Below are 23,225 nucleotides of genomic sequence, written 5' to 3'. Positions count from 1 at the left end.
GAAAGAGGATATGACAATTCTTGTAGACAGCAGAAAAGCAGAGAAAGAATTGGAGAAAATAACAAAATTCAAAGACCAGTAAACAGAATTAGAATTATTGTAGCAAAAGAGAGCAAAATTAATAGGTGGCTTGGATGCCATCCCAAAACAACTAGGCACCACTTAAATACCATTAGCACTGACAAAATCACCCTCAGTCAGTTGCCAAAGGCAGCTTTGCTTGGCACAGGTTCCATCCTGTGACAATACCTTTAACACTACGTAACACATATGCTTGTCTATTTCAGGCCCTTCGGAAGGACTTGGTAGGTGATAAAATGCCACATCCAGTCTAACGTCTGGCTGACTGTGTGCTGAAGCATAGTAATAATGCCTCTGCCATGTCCTTGAGAAGGACTGGATAGGTGAATGAAACTTCCAAATCCAGTCTGGACATCTGGTTGACTATGCAACGCTCCACAATAATATAGTTGTAACTGGAGGAATGTTTTAATTTCATCAAAAGTAAAATGTAACCAATGATTACTAGAAAGCAATTTTATTGGCTGTTGAGGTCAAGAAAAACAAGATGACTCCTTTTCTTTTTTCTGTTTTCTTATCCCTTCACCCCCCCCCCTGCATCTAAGACTCCAATTTATCCAGATTTCATCTCAGTTTGATAAGAACTATGGGAGCAGCCTGACGTACATGGTGCTGAATGAATGGGAATTGATGACCTGTCCTCATAGTTGCAGCTGGGAGAGCACCTTTGTAATCACATAATCACAATCTAGGTGCTTAGTGATTGGATTGCACTTCGATTTTCAGCATGCTATGGTCATGTGATTGCCGTTTGTGACCTTCAGTGCTGACCTCTGACAAGCAAAGACATTGGGGAAGGCAGCAGAAGGTTGCAAATGGGAACCATGTAATATCATGCTTAATGACAGTGCAGGTTTCACTTAATGACAGCAATTTAAGCGGCTATTACTAGGCAGTGTAATCATGTAATGTCACGCTGTAAAATCATGTTGCTTAGCAATGGAAATTCTGGCTCTAATTGCTGTTATTAACCAAGAACTATCAATATCTTTAAGACATGGATTTAGCATTTGGATTCCAAGTCCCAGTTACCATCAACCACCTTGTTCAAGACTTTTACCAACTGACATACTGACACTTTTTAGAATTCTTTTGTACTTCTTTCTGAACATCACTTTTTAAAAAGGTGAATTACACCACAATTTAGTTTCCCATACTGGCAAAACAAGAATGAACATGAAGAGCAGTAGTTAGAGACCAGAAAAGGGGTCAGGCAGGACCATATTGACAAAGCCAATAGCAGTCACAGAATTGGTAACTCTAAATACATCATTGCTGGGGCTTCCTCCATTTCCATCAATGCAACCCACTTTGTTTGCAATGGGTGACTGAAGATATGATCAAGCAACCACAAAAGCACTAGTAGCAGATTACCTAAGCTCATACTTGGGGTGCCTTAGCCCCAAGGTTCAGGTGAGGACAAGTAGACATATGCTGAAAGAATATTTACTGGAATGTACTCTCATCAGGAGAGTCATAAAAGTCATTTTACTTTTATTTCATCCAATTATGTCCATAAAAGTCATTTTATTTTTATTTCATCCAATTATTTCCAATTCTCGGAGATCTCCTGGAGAATCCCTGTAGTTTTCTTGGCAAGGATTTTCAGAAATGTTTTGCCATTGTCTCCTTCTTTGGACTGAGAGGAATGACTGGCTCAAGGTCACTCAGCTAGCTTCTTGCCCAAAGCAGAAAAAGGGTGACTCTGTACTCTCAATTAATTAATTAGGTGCCATCAAACAGGGTTTGACTTGAGCTGACAAAATTACAGTATGGGGGAGCTTCCGGTCTGAGGCGACGGCGATGGCGGCTAGCTTTTAGCCGTCCAGCTGGGGAAGTGTCAGAGCTGCGGAGCGCAGCGCGCATCAGCTGGCCCGCGGCTCGGAAATCCCTTCCCGGGCAAAGGGAAGAGATAGAGAGTGCAGGGATAGAGGTAGAACCCCTGAACCCCCTCTGGATTTGTTTCTAGAGGGGGTGAAAGGAGTGTTCCCTCGGAGCTCCTGCTGATCTCCGCCTCCCAGCTGTTTTTGCTTCCTAGGAAGCAAAAGAAACCGCCGCTTCTATCTCCGTGTTTATAGCTTCTGGTGAGTAATTTTTAAACGGACGGAGCAGTTTAAAGGATTTTTTGTTATAATTTAGGTGTTTATTTTTTTATTTTTTGATTTCTATTACTATTCCTCCTTTTTTTGTTATATTAGTGAAAGGATTTAAGATGGCGCTTTGAAAGTGTCGGAGTTTTTTTTTCCTTTCTCTTTTGTTTTACTTTCCCTTTTCAAGGACTGGTTTTTGCTTTTACTTTTGCTTTTGGCTTAGAATTTTTTCTTTTGAATTGTTGGCTCTTTTATTTTTTATTCCTTGGATTTATTCTGGACTTTCAAGGACTATAGTTTGTCTCTTTCTAAAAATTCTTTTCCTTTTTTTTTTTTCCCTCCTCCCTTTCTGGCTGGAGGGGAAAGGGAAGTGACAATTGTGCTTTTTAAAATGGCTTCAAAGAGGCAGCAGCCTTCCTCAGCACCCAAGGTTATTTCTTCTCCTATAACTTCCACTGCACAGCTACAACAACAATCTAAACATGTACCACCGGCTCAGCCACCACCCTCCCCTCCTTTACCTGGACTTTCAGCACAAGAGGTTAGAGGCATAATGGGAGAGATTGTAGTTCAAATGAGAGAGGAAATGAATCAATTTGTTTCACAGATTAAATCAGAAATTAAATCTGATCTCAAAGAAGAGATAACGGGGATAAAGACTAAATTGCAAGAAAATAATAATGAATTACGACAAGATATACTGGCAGCTGTTTCAGGTTTGGCTACTGTGGTGGTTAAGCTCGATGCAAGGCTTGAGGAAGTGGAAGACAAAGTTGACTCTTTGGATGACAAAATTCAAGATGTGGAAAGGAAGGTGGACTCCTCACAAGAAGATATTTTGATGTTTCAGTACAGACAAATGGAGTATGCCCTGAGGATCAGAGGCCTCAAGGAAGATGTGAATCAAGATCTGGTGGAGGTGGTCCTTACTGATCTGGCATTGGCCTTGGATATGGATAAAGGAGAATTACAGAGAGAAGTGGAAAAAATTTATAGGCTCAACTCCTGGATTGCTAAGCAGAAGAACTTGCCTAGAGATGTGGTGATTTATTTTACAAAGAAGTCCCTGCGGAATGAGATTATACAAGTTTTTTACAATAAAAGATTTCAGATTGCTGCCCAAGATGTCATCATTCTAAAGGAAATCCCATCCAAAATTTTAAGAAGCAGGAAAGACTTTGCTTTTTTAACCAATGAGCTTAAAGCTAGATCGATGCCATTTAGATGGGAAATCCCGATGGGTATTGTTTTAAGCCATGCTGGGACACGCTACAGATTGAACACAGTTGATAAAGCTAGAGACTTTTATACTTCGGTCCTGGGTGCAGGCTCAATCTCATCTGGTCGGAAATCTCTGAGTGGTAAGGAAGTTGAGCAGCAATCTGAGGCATTAGATTTGGTTTCTGCTGGGATGATAGAAGCTGTAAAGCAACGCCAGACGGAGGTTAAAGAGCAGAGGATGACCCGTGCAGCCTATAAGCGTAAAGAGAAGGAGCAACGTAAAAAAGAGCCTAAAGAGAATTCTCCTGGAAGTGCATCACCGCCGGTGGGAGGAGCAAGACCCAAGAGTTATGCAACACACGCAGCTCTTTCAGATTTTGATGGTGTCTTCTCCAGGCTGCGTGCCAAGGGAGATGGCAAAGTTTTTGACCTGGAATGTTAATGGATTGAATTCTCCTCAGAAACGCAAAAAAATCTTTTATTATTTGAAGCAACATACTAATGATGTTATTTGTTTACAGGAAACTCATATTTTACTTAAAGATCAGAAATATTTAGTTAATGCTCGTTTGGGATCTCATTTTATATCTTCTGCTCCTGGGAAGAAAGGGGGAGTTGTTATATATGTTAAACAAAACCTACCAGCTTGTCTGGTAGAATCAGATTCCCAGGGGAGATATGTGATGATTGAACTTGGTATTTATGGTAAGAAAGTACTTATAGTTGGACTTTATGCTCCAAATCAACAACAGGAACAATTTTATAAGCAGTTACATCAAAAAATAACATTGCTTGATTATAGATCAGTGGTATTAATGGGTGACTGGAATGGTGTCTTAGATACACAAAGGGACAAGAAAGGTTCCTCTCCTTTTTTTAAACAAGCAAGGCTACCTAAAGCCTTTTTTGATATGAAAGAAGACTGGGAATTAAGGGATTATTGGCGGGAACGTAACCAAGAGGAGAGAGACTTTACTTTTTTTTCTGATAGACACCAATCTTTTTCAAGAATTGACTTTTTCTTGATTACCACGGACTTGTATAATAAAGTAAAGAATGTAAAGATTTTTCCTAGATCACTGACGGATCATAGTCCAGTTTGGATGGAGCTGATTCAAGAGAAAGAGGAAAGAAGATCCTGGAGAGTTAATGAAAATTTGTTTAGACAAGAGAAGAATGTTCAAAAATTAAAGGAGTGTTTAAAGGACTATTTTGCTTTGAATATGTACAAGGGGACTTCAATGTCAATGGTATGGGATGCAGGTAAAGCATTTATGCGCGGTGTTTTGATAAAAATGAATAATTTTTATAAGCGAAATCAGATTCAGAAACGTAGAGAACTTGAAGATGAAATTAAACTAAAAGAAAGGGCTTTGATTCTAAATCCTTCTGATGAAAGTACTAAAGAATCTGTAAAGTTATTAAGGTCACAATTTAATATGTTGATAGCAGATCAAGCTGCAACCAACTTATTATTTATGAAACAAAATACATTTTGTAATGCTAATAAGCCGGGGAGATGGTTGGCTTATCAATTAAGAAAGAAACAGAGACAGAGAATAATAGAGAAAATAAATTACAAGGGTAAACTAGTTTCTCAGAAGGAATTAATTAAAAAATCTTTTTTGGATTATTATCAAAACTTATATAAATCTACTAATGTACAATTGTTAGATATAAATAAATATTTAGCTGAGGCAAGTTTTCCTAAACTGACTGAGGATCAGAAATATGAAATTAATGGCTTAATTACTAAGGAGGAAATTGCCTCAGCAATTCAACAATTGAAATTAGGGAAAGCACCGGGTACGGATGGGTTAACAGCTGTTTATTATAAAGCTTTAATGGAGGAGATGATCCAACCATTAAATGATCTTTTTAATGGTATCTTACAGGGTTTAGAGATTCCTCCTTCATGGCGTAGTGCTTTTATATCATTGATTCCAAAGGAGGATCAAGATCTTACTTTACCAAAAAATTATAGGCCTATATCTCTTTTAAACGTGGATTATAAGATATTTGTAAAAATTTTGGTAAATAGGCTTATGAGGGTGGTGCATCATCTTGTGCATAAAGATCAATCAGGGTTTATAACAGGAAGGTATATGAAAAACAATGTTAGACAAATTATTAATTTATTAGAATACTTAGATAAGAACAACCAAGTTCCTGCAGGGCTCATATTTTTAGATGCTGAAAAAGCATTTGACCAACTGAATTGGCATTTTATGCTAAGAGTAATGGAAGAAATGAATTTTGGTGAAAACATATTACAAGCCCTTAAGGTAATATATCAAAAACAAACAGCACAACTTATTGTTAATGGAGGTTTGTCGGAGGTTTTCACAATAGAGAAAGGTACTAGACAGGGGTGTCCTTTATCGCCATTGTTGTTTGTTTTAACATTGGAAATATTATTGATCAAAATTCGAGAGTCTCAGGAAATTAAAGGAATATATGTTAATAAAAAAGAATATAAGTTAAGAGCTTTTGCGGATGACTTGGTTGTTACTTTGTCGCAACCTGATTATTCTGTAGTAAACTTATTACAGTTGATTCATCATTATGGCTTGGTCTCGGGTTTCAAGATTAATGTAAATAAGACCAAAATTTTACCTAAAAATATGTCTAGTCAGGAGAAGCAGATTTTGACTAACCTGACGGGTTTTGAGATTGTTAATAAGGTAAAATATTTGGGGGTGATGTTGTCTGTTTCTAATGTAAAATTATTTAAAAATAATTATGAAAGGTTGTGGGTCAGGGTACAGAAGGACTTGAAGAACTGGGAAAAGTTGCAATTATCCCTCATGGGAAGAATTGCAGTGATAAAAATGAATATTTTACCCAAGTTTCTTTTTCTGTTTCAAATGTTACCAATTTTGAAAAATGAGATTAATTTAAATGAGTGGCAGAAGGGTCTTAATAAATTTATCTGGGCAGGGAAAAAGCCAAGGGTTAAGTTTAAAATTATGCAAGACTTCCGTGAGAGGGGTGGACTTAAGGTACCAAATTTGAAATTATATTATGATGCGGTGGTTTTAACACTAATCAGTGATTGGGTAAATTTGACAAATTCTGAGATACTTTATCTAGAGGGATGGGATTTACTTTATGGGTGGCATGCCTATTTAACATTCAATAAAAAAATGGACTGGGCTTTTAAATCTCATATCTTAAGAATTTCTTTACTTAGGATTTGGAGAAAATATTATAAAAGTGATTTCAAAGTACCATTATGGGCTATACCTTGGCATGCGATAGAAGCAATAAAAAGAGGGGTTAAAATGGATATGGTGTCTTACAGACAGTTACTTAAATGGGATGGACAAAACTGGCAATTAAAATCACGGGAAGAGTTAGCACAAGAAAACTTTATTTATTCTTGGTTCCAATATAGGCAATTACTAGACAGATGGAAGATGGATTGTAAGGTGGGTTTTCTTAGAGAAGATGAAAATCTTATTAAGCAAGTGAAGGATTCAAGACAAACCCACATTAAGAGAATTTATGCGGTTTTAGTTGAATTGGATTCAGAAACGGAACTAATTAAAGACTGTATGATTAGATGGGCGCAGAATTTTGGTGAGCCAGTCTCATTCGACACCTGGGAAAATATTTGGGTGAGAAATGTCAAATTTACACAAGCACAGAACTTAAGGGAGAATTTTTATAAAATGTTTTATAGATGGCACCTTGATCCACAAAAAATGTCTTATATGTACCCTGACGTGCAACCCAAATGTTGGAGATGTGGTTATAAGGAGGCTTCCTATTATCATATTTGGTGGTCATGCAGAGAGATAAAAGCATTTTGGATTAAAATATGGTGGAATATCCAGAGAATTTTTAGAAGGAGGGTAAAATTTACTCCGCAATTATTTTTGTTAGGTATTGTTACAGATTGTGATACAAAGGAGGTTGTATTGATGTTAAATTTGATTACAGCCGCCAGGCTGTTAGTAGGACAATATTGGAAGAAGGAATCTTTGCCTACATTGCAGGAATGGTTTCTTAAAGTAGCTCATTTGGCGGAAATGGCAAAGATTTCGGCTTTCTTAAAGCAACAAACGCAAGAGAAGTTTTTTGCTGTTTGGGATAAATGGATAAAATTTATACAATTTAGATTGGGTATACAAAAATATTATATAGTTTTTTCATAAGTTTTATTTTTATATATATTATAGATAATCTTTTTATATATATAAATATAAAGTTCTTAATTTAATTTTTATTTTTATTTCTTAAGCCTATATTCTGCTCTGGGAAGCTCAGGGGGGGGGGGAAGGGAGGGTTTGTTTTTTTTTTTTTTGGGAGGGGTGGGGGATGGGGTTTTTTTCTTATATATGTATTGTTTAGTTTTATTTTTTTGTATATGTTGTCTCTTGTTTTGTATTCTTTTTTCTTTTTTGTAAAATTTATAAAACTTTTAATAAAAAAAAAAAAAATTACAGTATGGGCAAATGTTGTATGGGCAAATGTTGCTGTCCTGACTTTAATGATTGTTATTTCTCCAAGAATTCCTGTAAAGTCTGCGATTTAATCCTCCATATTCCTTTTCTTCTACTACTTCAAATATGTCAAGCAACGAAAGAGTAGCCATCCTTTCTTTGCTCTCAGAGAAATTGATTACTTGTACCATCGACTCTGAAAAGTATCAATCTTCTGTAGAATTTGAAGTATCTATTTTTTTTTTTACTAGACATTTAGAAACCAAGAAGAATATGGAACTAGATTGAAGCCCTTGAAAACCATATTGTCCTTTTATTTTTTAAGGCAGTGTAGAACATATCTTTCAGGATTTTACATCTTGGAGAATTTTCTTCTCACCTGAAGAGTAAGGAAGATCCTTGAATGCCCTGATTTAAGAAAAAACTGTCAAGACCAGTTTTTGTCTTACCAATCCTTAAGGAAATAGATTCTCCTTTTCCTCGTCTTATGCCTCCTCTTTCTGCCCCCACACCCACTCCAGCAACCTGCAATGATTGGTGTTTTGCAAGGCCCTGGCCTTTGAAAGACTGCTAACACGTCAATCTAAAGTGACGAACAGTTGAAGTCTCTCACAAATCAATCATCTCTTGGTTCTTCAGTTCTGGAAATAGCCGAGAGCCAATGAACTGAGGTGGGGGAAAGGAGGAGAGACCAGCTGAGCTTAGGAGAAGTGGAGATGCCCTGGGGATTCTCTCTGCTTGCCAATCTGCTGCACTGTCACTGACCCTCTGCGTTTTTGTGCCCACTAGACGCGGCAGCCCCGCTTGTTCTGGCAAGTCTGTCTCTCGTGTCAAAATAGTGATTAATGGTTTTGTGGCAATGTTTGTGCTAAGCGTATGCAGTGCCTCTCCATAGAAGTCTTCGGAAGCTACTTGATTGCTCATTAAGAAAGGAGAGTGATGCTGCTCCAAGTTCAAAGCCCTTGACTAAAGATGTGCCCCCCAATCACTCTCTCTCCCTCTCTCTCTCTCCACCCCCTCTCCGGCCACTTTGAAATTCCCCAAGGTTTCCTATCTTAATATCCCAGCTGTACAATCAGTCCCAGTGACATGACTCAGCAAAATGGTTGCAGTCATACATAACTTATTTCACTGCTTGCACTTAGACTTATATACCACTTCATAGTTCTTTACAGCCCTCTCTAAGTGGTTTACGGAGTCAGCATGTTGCCGCCAACAATCTGGGTCCTCCTTTTAGCGACTTCAGAAGGCTGAGTCAACCTTGAGCCCTGTTAGGATTGAACTCCAGGCTGTGGACAGTTAGCCTGTGTTACTGGATTCTACCCGCTGTGTCACCATGGCTCAGTGGTGAGAATGCAATTCAAGCTTTGTTCCCATTGCCTGAATTACTTCATGTGTTTTTGCTGGATGTTCATCCCAAAAAGCACTTGAAGATTTGGCTTCTCCTGATAATCTTCTTTCAGTTCTTTCATTTCTCTTACGTTTAGCCATTGCCCCAAAACATAACTTAAATTTAAAAATTAAGTTTATAACATTAATTCCACATGGTATAGTAAATATAATTAGATTACAGATGCTGGCTCCCTCGTGTGGTGAAATGCCACTATTAATTATAAACAGCAAAGAAATATTCTCCTTTATTCATTTCAAATAGGAAAGAAAGAGGCTTCAAGGAAATCTTGTTTAGAAGTACAATTTGATGAGCATGTCATAAAACATCTTTTTCAAAATTCCTTTTATATATGTTTTATTAAAAATGTGCAAAATGTTCACAAAATACAGTTCTTTTGTGATGCTTATTAAAACAGTAACTACAGAAACTTCTAATATCTCCTAGTTTTTATATTATCTAATATCTATTATCTAATATATTCTAATTCTAACACTAATATCTAATACCTAATATTGCTTAGTTCTAATTCTATGTAATATCTACTATCTAATATATCCTAATTCTAGTACTAATATCCACTAAGTAATATATCCTAGTTCGAATACTAATATCCACTATTATAATATATCCTAGTTCTAATACTAATATCTACTATTTAATATCGCTTAATTCTAATACTATCTAATATCTGTTATCTAATATATCCTAGTTCTAATACTATCCTCTATCTACTATGTAATATGTCCTAGTTCTAATACTCTCTGATCTCTATTATCTAATATCTATCCGCTTGATAGGAATAACATAATACAAGCCATCATTTGCTAAATATGCTATTTGAACCAAACAGTTTTTCCAACAGAAGCCTTTTCTTTTCTGGTGGTATCTTCGGTGTGGTTTCTTCACCGGGAGTTGAAGTCTTGTCCTTTGGTCTTTCGTTTGGAAATTTAGCAAATGAGGGCTCATAATTGGTGACAGGATCTTCCCAAAAGTGGGTTAATTCACCCTGTTGCCGGTTTCTTGGTCTTCCACTGCATGGCATCCTTGGTTTGACTAAGGGACCAGTTGAGGGATATCCCTGATGCAAATTTTCACTGGCTTCTGTAAATACATAGTGTTTTTTCAAGGTGGATAGTCTATGCCTTGGTATTGCTGTTATTACTTCCTTACAAATAGCTTCTTTTGCCTCCTTATCTGCTTTGTTTTCCTCTTTTTCCATTGCAACTTCCAAATTGTGATTTATAGGAAAAAATGATGGTTCAGCCTTTAATTTATTAAATTCTTCTTCAAATAAGTCCAACCCTTGCCTTTCTCTCCTGCTCTTCTGTCTTTCTCTCTTTTCATACTGGATGTTTTCTTCTATCCTTGATTCGATCTCTTCACTTTGTAATCCTGCAAAAAATGTTATTTCAACAGTAACTATTTAGGAATATGCATTATCTGTTAGACAAACAACAGTAACAAAAGCACATTATTCTATCTACTCTTACAAATTACTTAAAGTGGCATCTTCAGTTTAAATAAATTGTCCAGGAAACATGCCAAGTTTTGTATTTCTTCTGAAGAATAGACATTATTCACAGCAACACAGAGCACTTGTAAAATAAAATAAAGTATTATATGACTCTGTTTGAATCCTTAAGCAAAGGTATGTCTTGTGATTTTTTTTTAATAGTCAGTTATGCTTTTTACCCATGAATGTCCCATTTGAAATGTTGTGCACAGGTAATATTTCAGGGAGATGAACTCCTGTTTCAGGTTCAATGTTGGCTTTCAATTCCTAAAAAGTCACAGAAAAAAACATATAAGACCATATTATCTTTTGTGTATGTAAGTGATAAATTAAATCTTCATTAATAGCCTCCCTTACACATCAACTGCAGATTTATCTATAGTCATCGTCCTTTGTTTCATTTTACTCCATCTAATAAGGTATCTATCTAAGCTCTCCCAATGTTGTATTAACATAGATTTAAATTATAATCCAAGTTAGGAAAACATAAATAAATAAGTGATTTTTTAAAAATTATTTGTTAGATCTCACGTTTTTTTCAAGACTTCCTTATTTCCTCCAATATTTCTTTTGAATAGAAACTCCAGATTATTTAATTGATATTCACTGAAAAACAGTTGCCTAGGGTATTGTGAGTCAAGGTGGATTTTATGTACATCTCTCTTGTCCTATTCAGCATTTTAATTAATATCAGAGAACCGATGACCCATTGGGTCATTTTTTCAGAGGTATCACCTTACCACATCCCCCAATGCCTTCAACAATAGCAAAGTTTTTAATGTACTGTCTTCACTAGAAAAGTTGTTAAAATTTAGGGAGATATTCAGAGGTGTATTTGCCTTGAAAATGGGCACGGTCAAAGCTTATAAAGAAAGGAAAAAAGCAACAATTGCTAGCACAATAAGCCCTATACCAGGGGTGTCAAACTCGCAAGTCACGTGACGTGTTGTGACGTATCGTAACTTTTTTTTCCTATTGCCAGCAATGGGGTGTGCGCAATTTCAACATGACGCATCCGGCTTGTGGGCCAGCAGTTTGACACCCCTGCCCTATACGGATCAAAGACAAGCCAGGAAAGAGAGATAAAGAGGACTTCAGGAATCTTTTATTTCTTTCTTTAACATATTTATAAAGCTCCCTGTCTCATGCATGTGACCCGGCAACACACAACATTCACTCAAAGTCATTATAAGCCATTAAAAACAATGTAAAAACTACAAATATAATCAAAGGCTTTTAAGAGTTCATTTACAATCCTACATATTACATAGCCATTCTTGCTCCCTATTTCGGTAGGATCACCAAGCCTGCTGACAAAACCGTATTTTAAGGGCTTTCCAAAAGTGGATAGTGTTAAAACTGTCAGTCTCACAATCCATAGATTGTCCCATGTTTTAACTAGTTCTTAGTAAAACATTATCTTAACTATCCCAAGGATTTCCTACTAATTCAAGAAATTTTAAAGCTGTATCTTTTAGCTTTTTTTTCAGCAACAAAGTTATGTTTATAACATAGTTATCAATTGTCTGCAAAAGAACCTCTCCAAAAATCTTACTATAAGATGCATGTTACAAGAAGGAAATTATCAGCAGAAACAAAACTTACAAAGGATCAGAAGTTAAGAACAGTAAAAGGCTTGTTCAGCTGTTCCATACCTCGTGGAAGGTCATTCGACTTCCTTCAGGCTCACCCTTCCCAAGAGTCCTGGGTTTTAGGCTGATATTTACCTGGATAGCTTTGCTGACTTTAACAACTATGAAAAGCCAATAAATAGATAAACATGTCATATGCATGAGAGACATCAGTGTTAGGAAAGTGGATTTGGATTTCTTAGTAAATATCCATAAAACTCTTTGCCCTTATTTCTCACATCTAGAGAGAATTATGAGAATGATCCTGTTTAATCAGTATTGGTGACTATTAAATAATGAGATCACAAAATGCAGTATTGCCATATTAAAAAAGAAAATAGAGCCAGGATTGGAAATATTTTTGATGAGTCAAAAGAATTATCATATTTTTATTTCACAAGAAAGTATGAAAGAAACTCTGTGCTACCTTTTGGAGAAAAACAGGAATCAGCTTTCTCTGACTGACTTTTATCCATCCGGCGTGCATAAATATTTGTTATGCTTAGTTCTCGTTCTTTTTCCTAAAGAAATGCATTATTCAATTTATGTTGATAATATAGTTTATTGTATAAATGTCAGTTCTTCACAGATCATACATTTTATTGCCTAACTCCCGCAAATATCTCACATTGATCTGTATTTTAAATATTTGCTGCTGTATAATTTGGCCAAATAATTCCTTTTGTTAATATTCTGAAGCATAAGTATCCTTTTTTTCTATAACTGTAAAGTTTTTGACCAGGTTTTTCTATTTTTATAATTCATAAACCATTAATTTAATTTGACCTTAAAGATCCTTCCAAAATATTTTGATACAAAATAGTTATGACATTAACAAAGTATATAGTATTAAATATGTCTTATAATTACAATTTTAAAATAAACTGTTTCTCAATTTTCTATCAATACAGGCCATGATTACCATCTTTAAAAAGCATATTATTTTCATGTTGGGATATACTTTTCAAGTAGTATTTTTTCCTACAAATGGTAAAGTGCAAATGTCCTAACATAAATTAATACATTTCTGCAATCTATACTTTAGATCAGTGGTTCTCAACCTGTGGGTCGGGACGAATGATCATTTCACGGGGGTTGCCAAACAATGCAGTCCGCCATTTTTCCCCCTTTTGTTTGGCCATGCCCCTGGCACCCGGTGATGTATAAGTGGTTGGGGGTCACTACAACATGGGGAACTGTATTATGGGGTCGCGGCATTAGAAAGGTTGAGAACCACTGCTTTAGATAGCTACAGGCTGAAGGGAAGTCCCAGAGAAAGAAATAGACTTACCTCAAATGATCATTTTGTGAATAGCACTTTGGATGCCTTCTGTAGTAAGAGAGTTTTAATTTAAGCTTTTAAATACCTTAAGTTTCAGCTTCAGCGACTCGATTTCTAGTTGTAAATTTGCAGTGCTTGACTGAGCTTCAGTTGTCATTTTCTTCGCAACTGCTAACTGATGATTAAAGGAAGTAGTATTCAATGACATCTGCTTTTCTAGATCCTGAGCAGATTAGAAATCAACCATCAATATGATTAGCTAATATTTACAATCATACAATACTGAATCGGAAATTAGAGGAAGCAACTAAAATTTTAGCAAATGTTTCCAAAAAGATGAAAATCTCTATCTCTGTTATAATATCACAATTTTTGAAATGGGAATTGGTTCACCTTGTGAAAGAAAAATATGGAAAATAATCTATATCTACATTTTTGTAATATATAGAGAGATTTTGATTTTATTGATTGGTAAGAAAACTTTTCCCTAAAAACTGCCTGATTACATAGTTGTGCAGCTTCTCTTTGTCTTTCAGAACTGATACAAGCTTTGGGAAAAGCTGGCATTATACCAAAAGATCCTATTGTATCTATTTTCCTAGAGCTGGGTGGAAGAAAGAAGTCATTGGTAAAAAGTCATACAACTAGACAAGCTAGTCTGTGTCAGGAAATTAAAGCTAGACTGTTCACAGCCTATCACTATTATGTTTTATTGGTAAAGCTTGGTAAAAAGTATTCTAGCAATAACGTTTGATAATAATTTTGCAAAGAATGAAGCAGGAAACCAAATGCAGCACATCTATGTCTCTAATTGCTGAATACAAATAGATTTCATTGGAAACTACAGCTTTGAGGAAGCTGTTCTTGTTTCTAAATTTTGTATGTGCAAAATTGATGTTCCTCCTTGAGCAGGTTTTCTGTTAATTTCAATATCAAAGGAATCTTGGAGACTTGAGGATGGTGCCTGTAGGGAATGGTGCGTACTGGAGGCTGAAGCAAGTCAGCTTAAAGCATTTCTTTATAGGGCTCTCCCAGAGACGAGCTACGTTGTTCTAAGCAATGTAACTTGCACGTTACCTGGATTCTCTTGTCACTGGCTTCCAATTTTTGGGTGTATGATGTTAATTTACGCTTTAGGTCTTCTCTGTCTTCAAGTTTCTTCTCTTCAGAAAGTTTCTTCAACGCCCGCAAGGTGTCCGTTGTTTTTAACAGTTCTGCCTCAACCTCTCTCAGCTTGTTGGAAGCCCTGCGCTCTTTTTCCTGAGATGTCCTGAGAAACGATCTCAGAGTCAGCACTTCATTAGTCTGCGTGGCCAAAAGATCAGGAAGGTTAATCTCTGCATTTTTATGTTTACTAATTGCTTTTAAATGTTGAGACTGAAGACGCTTCAAGATTTTATTTTCCACAGTAAATGTCTCCAGTTTATTCCGCAGAACAGCCACTTCACTTTTCAGTTCTTTAATGTTGTGGTCTGTTGCTAACAATAGACGGGAAGCCACGTTATGGTCAGTCGTCAATGTGGTCTTCTGCTGATGTTTCTTTTTAGGCAATGTTTTACCTCCTACATTAAAGAAATATCAAGATGGCATATAAGATTTGAGCAAAGTAAGAATCACATTACCTTTACGTAAGCTTCAGAGCCAAATGCTCAAATAGGTATTCACTGCATGGATCTGCTTATTTTTATTGAGTCAATCTCTGATGCAACTATTTATTGATCAATCTATTCTGAAAATTATACTTGAACTCTCATAATATTAGCTTTCATAACTGCTATACTCACATACTATGCTAAAAGAGTATTTAGACAACTTTACGTTGCATGGACTTCTATTCCTAGAACTCCTTAGTCATTCGTGCCTAAAGCAGGATTGCTAGGTCAGCACCCTAAGCACTATACAAAACTGCATAGACAGATGGATTGATAGACACACACACACACACACACAAATACACACCATATCTAAATACTGATAAAATACTGAAAGTAATGGAGTCAAAAAAAATGTAAGAGTGACCACTCAAATTTGCAAACTCCTTTTCTTTTTCTGGACCCCACTCCCCGTCCCTTAGTGTAATTATTGAAATCATGTGACACTGACATCTGTATGACCATGACAATGGTGAACTATTCCTGTCACCAATGACTGGTGAATTGTACCCATCAACACAACCCCTATAACCTGGAAGGAAGAATTACTGACCGAGAGTGTTCAAATCAATACAGTTTAAATACTTTTAATAACATTTGTGTGACTTCCAAAAATATAGTATACTTTCCGAAGTATAGAAGTGTCAGTCTACTCACAATAGTGTATTTATTGCACAACAGCTTCTTTTTCAGGAAAGGCCAAGCTGCAATTAGTTCGGTTGTAATCTGCCAACCACACTGAATGCAGGCGTGTTCTGTGTGACCAATGGCTTTCTTACCTTTTGCATGGAGATGGTTTTCTTTTTTCTTCTCTGGTAAGTTCCATTCTGTAGTTTCTGGCTGCTGGAGCAACGGGTTGGTGAAGCTGCCACCCTCTTCGCTTGTGGGGGTTTCAGAGGAATCTGAGGGAAAATCGTGGTAATAGAAGTTTAGAGAAGTTCCACAGTTGTTCTCTTCTGAACAAATGCTGTTGCTGCTGCCACAACAGCTGTTCTTGAAACATTATCACTAAAGTCATTGGAGCAGTGAAGTTGAGCACTTCCAGACTGGCTGGAATTTTTGCTACAGTTACTGTCTTTACTGCTTTTGGTCCTCTTACTAAGCCTACCTGGAGAATCGTTTGAGCTTCCACTTTTTCTACATTCTCCACATGTCTTCTCCTCTTGGGTGGTATAACGAAGGGATGTATCTGAAGAAACCATCATTCCACCAATGGCAGGGAAGGCTGTGAATAATACTTTAAATTTCCCAGAGGAAATGACACTGTAGTCAGACAAGGAAACAGTGTATGATGTCAACATTTAATTAAGGCTTCATCTAATACAGGTGTCAAACTCACAACGTCACGTGATGTGTCGCAACATATTGCAACTTTTTCCCATTGCCAGCAATGGGGTGGTTGTGGTTTCAGCATGACGCATCTGGTCCACAGGCCGGCATTTTGACACCCCTGATCTAATACGTTTAAAATTTGTTTGCTCTGATTCTGAACCAAAAAAGATCAGCACAATTTTGGTCCCTTGCATTATATTATTCACTTCTTAAACAATTGATGTTTATTATGCCTTCAGAGCCCTGAGTTCTTTCATGGAGCAAATAAGACTAAAATGATAGTATTACGTTTCATAGAATGCCTGGACTGACATTCAAATTAATGGATGAATGGAGTTGGAATTGACCGTAGAGGTCTTCAATCCCAATCCCTTGCTCAAGCTTTCATCCAGCTACTTTTGGAAAACATGATAGAGAGAAAAAGTGTTCCTGATAAATGAAGGTCAAAAAAGTAGCAAGTTATTCCTTGCTCATTCAGAAACTCCCCAATATTCAAGATTCACCTTCTTTCAATGGTGGGATTCAGCCAGTTTGCAGCTCTTTGGCAGAACCGGCACCGTTTTAAAAACAAGTACGTTTTAAAATGTGGTGTGGAAAAATGAAAATAGGTGCACAATGCCTTTTGGTTATCCCTACCTACTTGAAACCTCTTATTTCAGATGGGTTTGAGTTCTTTTGATCGGGGAGCAAAAACAGCCTTTGCATACAGCTATTCTGAATAAACAGACAAACAAGAGAAGCACTCCAGAAATGAGCAGGGCTTATTTCTAAGAGGAATTTTAGTTTGAAGGATAGTTTCTTAAGACCTACATGGCTTATAACACTCATTTTGTCCCCAGGCCCCCACCACAAAAATGAAAAATGAAGACTCTGGTTTTCTTACTTCATTCACTTGGGAGGAGATGTTGTTGAAGAAGTGGAAAAAAGCGTCTGGGAAGCTACCTATAGCTCAAGATCATTTGCAGAGATTAGTTTCCCTGTTTTGTAATCCACTTATCTTGGAGTAAGCCAACTGATTTTTAGAAGAAATTAAGGAGAGAAAAGTTGTATGTTACTTATGTATCATATATGCAACTGGCTTAAGGAAAAGAGAGAGGCAGAAAAGAGAGTTAGTATTGAAAAATGACCTTGGATAATAAACGTAGGAACAAAAGTGGGGATAAATATAGCAGTTTTAAAAATAAAAAAATAGTCTGAGGATTTTTGCAGGAAGAGAATGAAAAAGAAAAAAAGGTTAGTCCCCATTGCTGAAATAAATTCATCCGTAAATAAGAAAATATGATCAAGGCAACTTTTAGAAAGACAAATGACAAAGCAGTTGGAAAGAAGGTTCTGAGCCCAACATATATTTAAATATATATTTAAAACCAAATTAAAAACTAAAGAAGCAAAAAAATAGTTTCACTTCCTTTGAAAGAAATAAAAAAAGTGTGAACAAACAAATGAAAGGAGGAAAGAAAAAATCTAATTGAGGCAGAGATTGTGAATGCTCAGTTATCATGGATGAGAAATTAAGTGTAAAAAAGGTACATAAAATGGAAAAAAATCTGAGTCTATGGGCTAAGTACCAAAATCTTCATGGTACGTTATTTAAACATGCAGATAACACACACAAACAGATAAAATAGAAAGGAGAAATGAAATGCATAAAAATAGTTTCTAAATATTCCTTTGTTGTACAACATTTATAAACATTAACATTTTGGGGTATTTCTGACTTCAGTTCTTTAATACGTGGGACATAGGAAAATGTGTTATGAGAATTGCACGGTTTCAGCGAGGCACACCATTATGTCCATGGATAATGCCTCAGTGGTACAAATGCCTACTTTGCTGACTGGAATCTGGACAAAATGGAAGTTGACAGCACAATTCAACTTGGAGGGGAAATGTAGCTGCTCCATTTTCCATGTCCCTAGCAGGAGCTCTTCTACCAGTCCTTTATCTTCCATGTGTTTTTGCTTCCCTTTAACTGTTGCTATCTTTGCTTACCCACAACCCGAAACAAGCACTCCTCGATTGCCCAGAGAACAGAAATCAAAGTGCCCACTAAGCATCCAGGGTTTACACTTCCCTCCTACGATGCCAGGCAGAGACTTCTACCCGTGGTCAGTTTATTCACGTTACCCAGTTCTTGGGCTTCGTTGGCAGAGAAGTTGATGTTTAGATCTTTGCTACCATGGCAACTAGAGAACTTCTTCTCTGAGCATCATGGGACTTGTAAGGCAAAGTTGAATGGAAGGAAAAGGTAAGATGGCAGACGTTAAGGAGGCGTTTTCATAACTCTGTCATCTCCAGTTTCCTTCCCGCTCCTCACTGCAGTCATTCAATAAATTATGTTTTTCTACTGGATGTAATACTCCTCAATCCTGGCCTATGAAACAGCTCCTTTTTCTTGATTTAATCAAAAAGCAAACAGAATTAAACCCACTTTTTAAGAGCATTTCATAAATATTATAATTTTTCTTGGTAAATATCTATCCTATGAAGCAAGCCCAAAAAAGTATGTAAAGATATGCATGCCAACTTTAGTGTAGGCTCCACTGAGTACAATGAAATTTGGTCTGGGTAAATTGATGGAGGGTATAAATTTGTATATGATAGAAAGAATTGTAAAACGCATGTTAGGGGAACAAGTTTATTGGGACAATCTAAGATCATAAAATTGAGTTTTTCGCATTTTTCAGAAGAGTTCATTTGGCAAGGTGAAAAATTGAAAGAAGAAAGGAGTTTTGATCGATTTTTAGCAACCTCATCATTATCTGCTCGTAATCTGGTCCTTCAGCTCTTCAACGATGCACTCTTCACTCCAGTAACTGAGTCCATCCACTTTGCTGCGGGTCACCCTGTTCTTTTCCCTTCCACATTTCCTTGCACTAGAACCTTCTCCAGAGGGCTTGGTCTTTGCATAATGTGTCCCAAGTGGGATAATTTGAGTCTGGTCATTGGTGCCTTGAGTGAAAACTCTGAGCTGGTTTATTTGATGATTGACTGATTTGTTCTCTTGGCTGACCACTGTTTTCTGAGGCGTTTTCTCCAAACCCAAAAGTAACTTTCTCTTCGGAAGATACCAGTAAGCTTTTAAACCTGCATGTAATTACAGACTTCAAACAAAAAGTCAGAGGAGACTGATCTAGTGTAATTTTAAATTGCAGTATGATTTTTCCAAACAGGGCATTTTAAGTAAGCCATAGGAAAAGTTCCCTTTTACATCCAGTTTTTAAGAAAAACACAACTAAGAAAACTAAAGGGTTTTTATGTGAATGCTGTTGGGTGAACATTACCTGTAATATGCTGCTAGGAAAAAATGAAGGCAAAGTTGTTCCTTTAGCTAGTTGTCACCTTGAACCATAAGTTGGGTGGCAAATGAATAAGAATAAGAATGATGATGTCCAGAAAGAGGATATGACAATTCTTGTAGACAGCAGAAAAGCAGAGAAAGAATTGGAGAAAATAACAAAATTCAAAGACCAGTAAACAGAATTAGAATTATTGTAGCAAAAGAGAACAAAATTAATAGGTGGCTTGGATGCCATCCCAAAACAACTAGGACACCACTTAAATACCATCGGCACTGACAAAATCACCCTCAGTCAGTTGCCAAAGGCAGCTTTGCTTGGCACAAGTTCCATCCTGTGACAATACCTTTAACACTACCAAACACAAATACTTGCCTACCCCAGGCCCTTTGGAAGGTCTTGGTAGGTGATAAAATGCCACATCCAGTATAACATCTGGTTGACTGTGTGCTGAAGCATAGTAATAATGCATCTGCCAGGTCCTTGAGAAGGACTGGATAGGTGGATGAAAATTCAAATCCAGTCTGGACATCTGGCTGACTGTGCAACGAGTCACAATTCTACCAATGACATTTGAAATTATTATCTCTTCCAGCAAATAAGAAACTCCCAAAGAACTGAAGTGGGAAACCAAATGCAGCACATCTATGTCTCTAATTGCTGGATAACAATTTAAGAATCTGAATACAAATAGATTTCATTGGAAACTAGAGCTTTGAGGAAGCTGTTCTTGTTTCTAAATTTTGTATGTGCAAAATTGATGTTCCCCCTTGAGCAGGTTTTCTGTTCATTTCAATATCAAAGGAATCTTGGAGACTTGAGGATGGTGCCTGTAGGGAATGGTCCCTACTGCAGGCTGAAGCAAGTCAGCTTAAAGCATTTCTTTATAGGGCTCTCCCAGAGCCCAGCTACGTTGTTCTAAGTAATGTAAGTTGCACGTTACCTGGATTCTCTTATCACTGGCTTCCAATTTTTTGCTTTATGATGTTAATTGTCTTCAGAAAATTTCTGCAATGCTCGCAAGGCGTCCCTTGTATTTAAGAGTTCTGTCTGAACCTCTCTCAGCTTCTTCCTGAGATGTCCTGAGAAGCAATCTCAGAGTCAGCACTTCATTAGACTGCGTGGCCAAAAGATCAGGCAGGTTAATCTCTGCATTTTTATATTTACGATTGCTCTTAAATGTTGAGACTGAAGATGCTTCAAGATTTTATTTTCCACAGTAAATGTCTCCAATTTATTCCGCAGAACAGCAACTTCATTTTTCAGTTCTTTAATGTCATGATCTCTTGCTGACAATAGATGGGAAGCCATGTTATGGTCAGTCATAAATGCGGTCTCTGCTGACGTTTCTTTTTAGGCAATGTTTTACCTCCTACATTAAGGAAATATCAAGATGGCATATAAGATTGAGCAAAGTAAGAATCTCATAACTTTACCTAAGCTTCAGAGCCAAATCCTCAAACAGATATTTACCGCATGGATTTGCTTTTTTTTATTGAGTCAATCTCTGATGCAACTATTTATTGATCGACCTATTGTGAAAAATTATAGCTGAACTCTCATAATATTTGCTTTTATAACTGCTATACTCGCATACTATGCTAAAACAGTATTTAGACAACTTTAGGTTGCACAGACCTCAGCTCCTAGAACTCCTTAGTCATTCGTGCCTAAAGCAGGATTGCTAGGCCAGCACCCTAAGCACTATACAAAACTGCCTAGATAGATGGATTGATACACACACAGAAACACTCACACCATATCTAAATGCTGACAAAACACTGAAAGTAATGGACTCAAAATAATGTAAGAGTGACCACTCAAATTCGCCCACTCCTTTTCTTTTTCTGGACCCCATTCCCTGTCCCTTAGTGTAATTATTGAAACCATGTGACACTGACACCTGTATGACCATGACAATGGTGAACTATTCCCATCACCAATAACTGGTGAATTGAACCCATCAACACAACCTCCATTACCTAGAGGGTAGAATTACTGACCAAGAGTGTTCAATGCAAAACATTAACATATTAATCAACCATATGCAGTTTAACTATTTAACCTATTTAACTAGATTTGTGTGACTTTCAAAAATATAGTATACTTTCTACAATCTAGAAGTGTCAGGCTAGCTCGCAAAAGTAGCGTTATAGCACAACTGCTTCCTTTTCAGGAAAGGTGTGTTCTGTGTGACCGGTGGCCTTCTTACCTTTTGCATGGAGATGGTTTCCCTTTTTCTTCTCTGGTAAGTTCTGTTCTGTAGTTTCTGGCTGCTGGAACAATGAAATAATGAAGCTGCCACCCTTTTGCTTGTGGAGGTTTCAGACATATCTGAGGGAAAATCGTGGTAATAGAAGTTTAGAGAAGTTCCAGAGTTGTTCTCTTCTGAACAAATGATGTTGTTGCTGCCATGACAGCCGCTCTTGAAGCATTAACACTAAAGTCATTGGAACAGTGAAGTTGAGCACTTCCAGACTGGCTGGAACTTTTGCTACAGTTACTGCCTTTAGTGATTTTGGTCCTCTTACTAAGCCTACCTGGAGAATCACTTGAGCTTCCACTTTTTCTACATTATCCACATGTCTTCTCCTCTTTGACGGTATGATGAAGGGATGCATCATCAGAAGCCATCGTTCCACCAATGGCAGGGAAGACTGAATTATACTTTATATTTCCCAAACAAAATGGCACTGAAGTCAGACAAGAAAACAATGTATGATGTCAAGATTTTTTTAAGGCTTCATCTAATACGTTTAAAAGTTATTTGCTCTGATTCTGTACCAAAAAAGATCAGCACAATTTTGGTCCCTTGCATTATATTATTCACTTCTTAAAGAATTGATGTGTTTATTATGCCTCCAGAGCTCTCAGTTCTTTCACGGAGCAAAAAAGACAAAAATAATAGTATTACATTTCACAGAATGCCTGGACTGACATTCAAATAATAGAAAAAAGGGACCTTAGAGGTCTTCTATCCCAATCCCTTGCTCAAGCTTTCACCCAGCTACTTTTGGAAAACATAATAGAGAGAAAAGGTGTTCTTGATAAATCAAGGTCAAAAAAGTAGCAAGTTATTCCTTGCTCATTCAGAAACTCCCCAACATTCAAGATTATCCTTTTTTCTACACATTTTAAAAACTTGTACATGCAGATAACACACACAAACAGACAAAATAGAAAGGAGAAATGAAATGCATAAAAATTAGTTTCTAAATATTCCTTTGTTGTACAATATTTATAAACATTAACATTTTGGGCTATTTCTGATTTCAGTTCTTTA

General features: G+C 36.8%; 1 protein-coding gene and 1 long non-coding RNA gene across 4 annotated transcripts; both read right to left on the bottom strand.

Annotated features, from left to right (window-relative positions):
* Positions 1–9,618: 9,618 nt before the first annotated feature.
* LOC120319979 (lebercilin-like protein) lies at positions 9,619–17,629 on the bottom strand. 3 transcript variants are annotated; one of them, XM_039369398.1, is made up of 9 exons: positions 17,527–17,629; positions 16,420–16,548; positions 16,091–16,213; positions 14,737–15,221; positions 13,745–13,882; positions 12,805–12,898; positions 12,402–12,499; positions 10,926–11,013; positions 9,619–10,625 (listed from the first exon to the last, which is right to left on the bottom strand). In XM_039369398.1, exons 2-9 carry the CDS (start codon positions 16,514–16,516, stop codon positions 10,051–10,053), a joined length of 1,698 nt encoding a protein of 565 aa, XP_039225332.1. In that variant the 5' UTR covers positions 16,517–16,548; positions 17,527–17,629; the 3' UTR covers positions 9,619–10,050. The 3 variants fall into 3 exon arrangements, with proteins under 3 accessions (XP_039225332.1, XP_039225313.1, XP_039225323.1); XM_039369379.1 differs by lacking the exon at positions 17,527–17,629 and having other exon boundaries at positions 16,420–16,903; XM_039369389.1 differs by lacking the exon at positions 17,527–17,629 and having other exon boundaries at positions 13,745–13,834; positions 16,420–16,903.
* A 1,647-nt stretch (positions 17,630–19,276) lies between these two features.
* On the bottom strand, positions 19,277–22,624 carry LOC120320162. Its single transcript, XR_005559918.1, has 3 exons — positions 22,483–22,624; positions 22,155–22,276; positions 19,277–21,314 (listed from the first exon to the last, which is right to left on the bottom strand). It is a non-coding gene; the product is annotated as an uncharacterized LOC120320162 (long non-coding RNA).
* Between the last annotated feature and the right edge of the window lie 601 nt (positions 22,625–23,225).

This window comes from Crotalus tigris, unplaced genomic scaffold, assembly GCF_016545835.1.
Source record: "Crotalus tigris isolate CLP2741 ecotype Arizona unplaced genomic scaffold, ASM1654583v1 scf7180000017601.7605149639:7615979, whole genome shotgun sequence".
Classification (NCBI taxonomy): Eukaryota; Metazoa; Chordata; class Lepidosauria; order Squamata; family Viperidae; genus Crotalus; species Crotalus tigris.
Note: the sequence above shows the minus strand (reverse complement) of the source record. Positions and strands in the feature narration are given on the sequence as shown.

Bases quoted from the DNA above. Each gene is read 5' to 3' on its own strand.
- LOC120319979 (XM_039369379.1), bottom strand. From the start codon at position 16,612: ATGTTGACATCATACACTGTTTCCTTGTCTGACTACAGTGTCATTTCC. The intron at 15,222-16,090 runs GTAAGAAAGCCA...TCTTTAATGTAG, and splicing joins AAACCATCTCCATGCAAAAG to GAGGTAAAACATTGCCTAAA. The intron at 13,883-14,736 runs GTAACGTGCAAG...TAATCTGCTCAG, and splicing joins CCAGTGACAAGAGAATCCAG to GATCTAGAAAAGCAGATGTC.